Raw genomic sequence first — 6,000 nt, 5'->3', positions numbered from 1 at the left:
CACTAGATTGAGTAGCTGTGAACTTTCGCAGTACTAACCCTGTCTCTAACTCAAGTCTCGGGAACTGCTCCCCAGAGCTTTTACTCTGGACTGAGCTCACCCTCCCTGTTGCCTGCTGTGGCTTCGCCAGCTTCCACCTGGTTCCTAGCAGCTACACAAACAGACCAGTTCTTTTTGTCCGGCACAGGGATTTTGTTGCAGTTTTCAGCCTGGAGTAGCAAGTGCCGCTGAGGCGCTGAGGTCCTCGAACCTGGGAGAACTGAGCTAGAGGAGGAAGGTATGACCCAAGGTCACAATCTCTGGGCAGGGTGTAGTGGTCTCACAGGTTGCCTTTTCTGAGCATCACCTTCCCGGCTGTTTCCCACCCCCTGGCTTCTGGTGACACACTGCTAGGGGCTCGCAGGCCACTTCTGACATTCCCATAGCGACAGCGGGATGTGAAGGGGCCTGTGGGCAGCAAGTACACATGCCACCCAATCCAGATCAGGAGACCCAATGGGTGACTGTGAGCCCCGCCCCCGCCCTCTTCCCCATGTCCCGCCTCCAGACTGCAGCCAAGTCCAGGAGCAGTGTTTCCCGTCTCCTGCGGTGGGCCTAGCAGAGTCGGTCTCCCAACACCTCCCCCCACCCCTCCCGCGCGGGCATCTAGGCGCGCCTCGCCACCGCCCTCCTAGGCTGAGCGAGTACTGCCAGCTCTGGGCGGGGTCCTGCGGTTGTGATAGGCTCCTCCTACCCGGCTCCTCCCCTCCCCCTCGGGCCCTCCTGCGCTAACAGTGCTCCTCCGGGCCCCTGCGCCTGCTCCCAGCCATGGTGGCCAGGCTCACCGCTTTCCTCGTTTGCCTCGTTTTCTCCTTGGCCACCCTGGTTCAGAGAGGTAAGGTGGGTGCGGGCTGGGGCACTCAGGGACCCCGCCCTGTGGCCTGGGGGTCGCTCTGCGCATGAGCGGCCCTGTCTCCGCCTGGCTGACCCGAGATTGGGGGAGGGGGGGCATCGGGCGACCTGGCAGCTCTAGGCCAAGGGGAGAGGGTCTGAGACTTTTGGAACCGAACCCAGTGTGAATTGAAGATGAGGGATGGGACCTTCTTAGGGCTGGTATTAAAACACTAGGATATTAAAAAAATCCTAGCCAAGCATTGGTGACAACAGCTGTCCCTAGGAGTGTACCTTGGGAAAAACCTTGGAAAAAGCAGTCACTTTGAAAATTGTCTGTGAGGCCACCTGCAGCAGAAGCATCTGGCCACTTTCATCAGGATCTCAGAGGGTTTGGAGTGAGGCCAAGCAAAAATAGGGTAGGGGCAACTTGTAGGTCTTAACAGCGTCCTACATGCTTTTGGTGTCTGTCCCTACACTTCTAGAGACTTTGGTCATATTTTGTGAAGGAGGTGGACACAGAAATTGTGCTGAATCAAGGGAACAAGTTTCTTCCACTGTGTGCAATTCAATTTGTGGACCAGGCCGCAATGGCTTCACCTGGGGTCTAATGTTAGAAATGCAGTAGCTCATGGCCTACTGAGTCAGATTCTGTGTTTTATTTAGCGCAATAATCAGATCCTCCAGGAATTTGTAGGCACTTTCAAGTCTGAGTAGCATCTTCTTATGATAAATACAATCTGTGATTGAGAATAGCATCTTAGGCATGTACCAGCAGAGTCTTCTTTCATTTATTTATGTCCTGTTTCCACATCAGGAGGGGGAAATGGCTTCAAGAAAACACTGCAATTATAATTGATTCAAAGCAAGAGCATGCTTTGAGCTTTCTGAAAATGAAGGCAAACACAACCAGTGAGAAACATAGGCTTAGGCAAACAAAACTTGGTCTTAGCACTGACTTTTAGTAAGCTTATGCCACTTATAGAACCTTTCAGTGAGCTACAGAGTCTCGGTTCTGGGTTCTAGGAGCTGATGCTGCAGAGGGTCAAAACAGCCAAGACTTGTATCTCTGCGATGACAGTCTGGTAGACGAAGAAACCCAGCATAAACATCAGATCTATGTCATAGACTGCTATGGTCACAGGGATAAAGAATGGCTCACATTTTTAGTCTTCCTTTGGTGATAACATTTTTATTGTCTAATGGGTTTTTGTAAAGCATCCAGTAGCCCACCTTATCCTTGAGGGTTGTGTTCTAAACACTGCAGGAGATGCCTGAGACTAAATGTGAATTTTTTTTCCTTTGCTGAATTGGAACATGAAGCCCTGTGCATGGTAGATAATTGCATCTTATAGCGTGGAGGTTTTGAAAGTAGACTATAAATGGCCTCGGGTTTTCCTGCTTTGAGTTGAGACAGCTTGGGGAAGCTGGTAGAGGTGAAGTCATACAGTGATTAATGGGCAGCTAGGGTTTGCTCCCAGGCTTCTATGACTCCACAGTAACCATCTTTAAACATTAGGCATAATTCATTTAGACCTAGAGGCTGCCCCACTTCTAACTTTCCTTGACTTCCTGAAAATGAGCTCTCTAAACCTGTTTAATCAGTGCATATAATGACTAAAATCACAAAGATGTCTTTGGTGATGTGCCTGTCTTTGATCAGCTACCACTTCCTCGGTGTTTTCTGTGTGCCATGTATGCTATATGTCTTCCTTCCTTGTTTGTTTGCTTGCTTTTTGATTAAAGACAGATATTCATGTAGCCCCAAATTTGCTGTGTTCAAAGCTAGCCTTGAACCCTTGATCCTCCTGCCTCTGCTTACTGAGACTTTGGCTTAGATTTCTGATTCTCTTGCCTCTACCTCCTGAGACCTGGGTTTACACTTATGTGCTACCATGCCTAACATGTATCTTGTTTTGAATGAAACATCACAACAACTGTTCAGGTTAGGTATCCTCACTTCTAAGTAAGGGAACTGAGATGACATTATCAGAAGGAATAGCAGGGTTCAACCTAGATAAGCACACCACTCTGTGATCTTTTTGTTTTTCTTTGTTTGACCCAAGAATACTAAGCCAGAAGTATCTCTGTTTTGAAGGTAGGGACCTAATTTTTCTGTGGGGTCCAGAGAGCTCTACCTCAGTGTCCCTTTATTCTTGCTCCTGGTCCTCAGTAATGGGTTGTACCTGAGCAACCATAGAAGTCATGCGAAAGGTCCCAGAAGCACATCTGGGTATAAGATGTAAAGTCCCTCCAGGTTCTAGGAAGCAGAGATATATTTTAGCTCTGAAAAGTTGAAAGGGCAATTAAGAAGTTGCTCTATAAAAACATAGGGGGAGTTAACATTAATGTGTGTTCTACTGCTTCTGAAACATTTTCTGAGGACAGGTGTATCATCTGAAGGTTCTCTGAGCGGCAAGTTGTTCTTCTGAGTGCCAGGGAGAAGGGCCTCAGGTGTGTGTGTGTGTGTGTGTGTGTGTGTGTGTGTCTAAGAGTCCTAATGGTAGCTATATTTCAAGAAGGCCTTCCATGAGACAGAATCTTAGTATACCACACACATGTATCCGTGTACCAACCTGGGAAGGTTGCCACTGTGATCTGCTTTACCCCGCGACATACATAGTGACCTGTTTCAGTCTTGAAAAATAAGGGACAAATAGAGCCCATGCAATTCAAACTGCTTTGCAATTCCATCTCACCAGATCCAGGACCATCCAATCAGTAAATAGACAGCTCTCGAAGGACAAAATATAAATGGCTAATAAATATTTGAGGAAATGTTCAAAATCCTAGGTCTTTGGGGAAATGCAAATTAAAATTGCTTGAGGTTAGAATGGTGCTGATGAGGATGCAGGGGGCCTTACTCACCACTGGTATAGCCACTGTGGAAATCAGTATGAGGTTCCTCAAAAACTGCAAATAGAACTCACATTGTAATTCAGCTCTACCACTCCTGAGCATATATCTAAAGGACCTTAACAGACCATGAAGATAGCTGTGGACCATGTTTGTCACTATTCCTGATAGCCAGGATATGGAATTAGTCTAGACTCCCATCAATTGACAGGTGGCTAATGAAAATGTGGTACATGTACACAATGGAGATTTGAAACAATTTAAATTATTATTATTATTATTATTATTATTATTATTATTATTGGGGTGTGTATGTGTAGGCACCATGCCACACTGCAGGGAACACATGGAGGTCAGAGGATTATTTTAAATGAATATATAATTCACATTATATATTGAATTATATATTCATTTAAAATAATTCAAAAACCTGAAGATGTATCTCATTGGCGGGATACTTATTTAACATGTGCAAGGACCTGAGTTCTATCTTCTTTACCATAAAAAGAAAGAATGAATAAATAAATGTAATTTTTTTTAAAAGAGTAAGCTGGATGTGGTGACCTATGTCTAATCCCAGCATTTGGGGATGATGCAGAGGATTGCTGTGAGTTTGAGAGCAGTCTAGACTACATGGTAAGTTGCAGGCTAGCCTAAGGAAAGGAAAGGAATCCAAAATGCCACATCATACCAAAAGAAAACAAATGTTCTGCTAATTATGCCAGATGTGGTGACACATGCCTTTTCTTCTCAGTGCTCCATAAGTGGAGTCAGGAGGATCTTGAATTTGGGGCTAGCCTCAGCAAACAGCCAGCAGAACTAGGTGCACATAATTGTTGGTAAGAGCACAGCGACCCTAGGTGCTAAGCACTGAGTGGCCATGCTGGGATCAGGCTTTATAGATGTGCCCCAGAAAGTATGCAGGATTGCCTTTAAGCTCCTTGATTCTGCCTTCCTTAGTCCTGGGAATTGGGTATCATGAGGACAGAGAGAATTTTCTTTCCCTGAGTGGTTCTGAGGTTACTATTTTGCGTGTTAATTAGTCCTCCACAGGGTCTGGAGACTCAGTCTTGAGAGTTTAATAAGTTTTCAGCCCCTCTTTTGGTGTTATATAGGCCATCATTTCTCAGCACAAGACAGACAACAGGTAACTGTAACAAATGCACAGAAACCATTCAAATGGGTATTTGTGGGTAGCAACAAAAATAATGTTATGGTTGGGGCTCTCCAAAGCATGAGGAACTGTGTTAAAGGGTCTCAGCTTTAGAAAGCTTGAGAGCCACTGCTCAAGAGACATGACAATGAAAAGGCCTGTTCTGGCTGCTCAGAGAGGCCTAAAGACCGAGAGCTTCACTGAGCTCCAGGAATATACTTTCTAGATACACTGACTTTCCTGTCTCCACTTGTGTTTCCTACCTGATGGTTTGATTTTCCAACTTTGTGTTTGCTGTCACTTTGTACAATTTGAATGTCATTCCTCTACTGCTCTTGAGTGACTGGGAAACTTGGCTCAGAAGCTCCTGAACCTTTCTTTATTCTAGACTCAACTCTTCCAGAGGCCTGCTCAGAGGTCCATTGACTGAGGATTTGTTGTTCTAAAGTAGGTATATAAGATCACCATTGGATTTGGTGGTAAATGTCTGTAATCCCAACACTCAGGAGGTGGGGGCAGGAGAATCAGGAATCCAAGGCTAGCCTCAGTTATACAGCAAATAAGAGGCCACTCTTCCATAGGTCTGCATATATGCCCTTTAGTCAACTGGCCTCTGAAGTCACAAAGTGTTGCTTTCATTGAATTCTACACATTATAAGTCACATAGTATAGTTGAGATTCCAGGTAACAATACATATTCTACCTTGCAAGTGGAGAAGTGTCCAAAGACTTTTAGCCCCAGTTTCAAAACTGTGGCACAAATGCACTGAGTTGTAATGTCCTGCTGAAATGCTGCATCCCCTAATGCTTTCCCCAGTTTTTTTTTAAAAATATTTATTTATTTATTGTATGTAAGTACACTGTAGCTGTTTTCAGACACTCCAGAAGAGGGCATCAGATCTTGTTATGGATGGTTGTGAGCCACCATGTGGTTGCTGGGATTTGAACAGTCGGGTGTTCTTACCCACTGAGCCATCTCACCAGCCCTTTTCCCAGTTTTCTTAGTGGCTGTGACTGTGTATACCTCTAGCACAAAGCTGGTGCCTTTAGTTCTCTTAGTAGCAATGATCATTAGAGGTGTTTGGTGTTCTGTATATCTCTTTATTTCTAGGCCTTTGAAT

General features: G+C 45.2%; 1 protein-coding gene across 4 annotated transcripts in view; it reads left to right on the top strand.

The window, feature by feature from the left end:
• The first annotated feature begins 629 nt into the window (after nucleotides 1-629).
• Nucleotides 630-6,000, top strand: part of Cd99l2 (CD99 molecule like 2) — a 68,757-nt gene continuing 63,386 nt past the window's right edge. For 2 of the 4 annotated variants that reach the window (XM_029534398.1, XM_029534396.1), the window contains exon 1: nucleotides 633-874. In XM_029534398.1, the coding sequence (XP_029390258.1) occupies nucleotides 808-874 (67 nt within the window). In that variant the 5' untranslated portion in view covers nucleotides 633-807. Of the gene's footprint in view, nucleotides 875-6,000 lie in introns of all 4 variants that reach the window. The other 2 variants (XM_029534397.1, XM_029534395.1) reach the window with 2 other exon arrangements.

Source organism: Mus pahari, chromosome X (assembly GCF_900095145.1).
Source record: "Mus pahari chromosome X, PAHARI_EIJ_v1.1, whole genome shotgun sequence".
Taxonomy (NCBI): domain Eukaryota; kingdom Metazoa; phylum Chordata; class Mammalia; order Rodentia; family Muridae; genus Mus; species Mus pahari.
The sequence above is the reverse complement of the archived record's forward strand: the minus strand, read 5'-3'. Positions and strand labels throughout refer to the sequence as shown.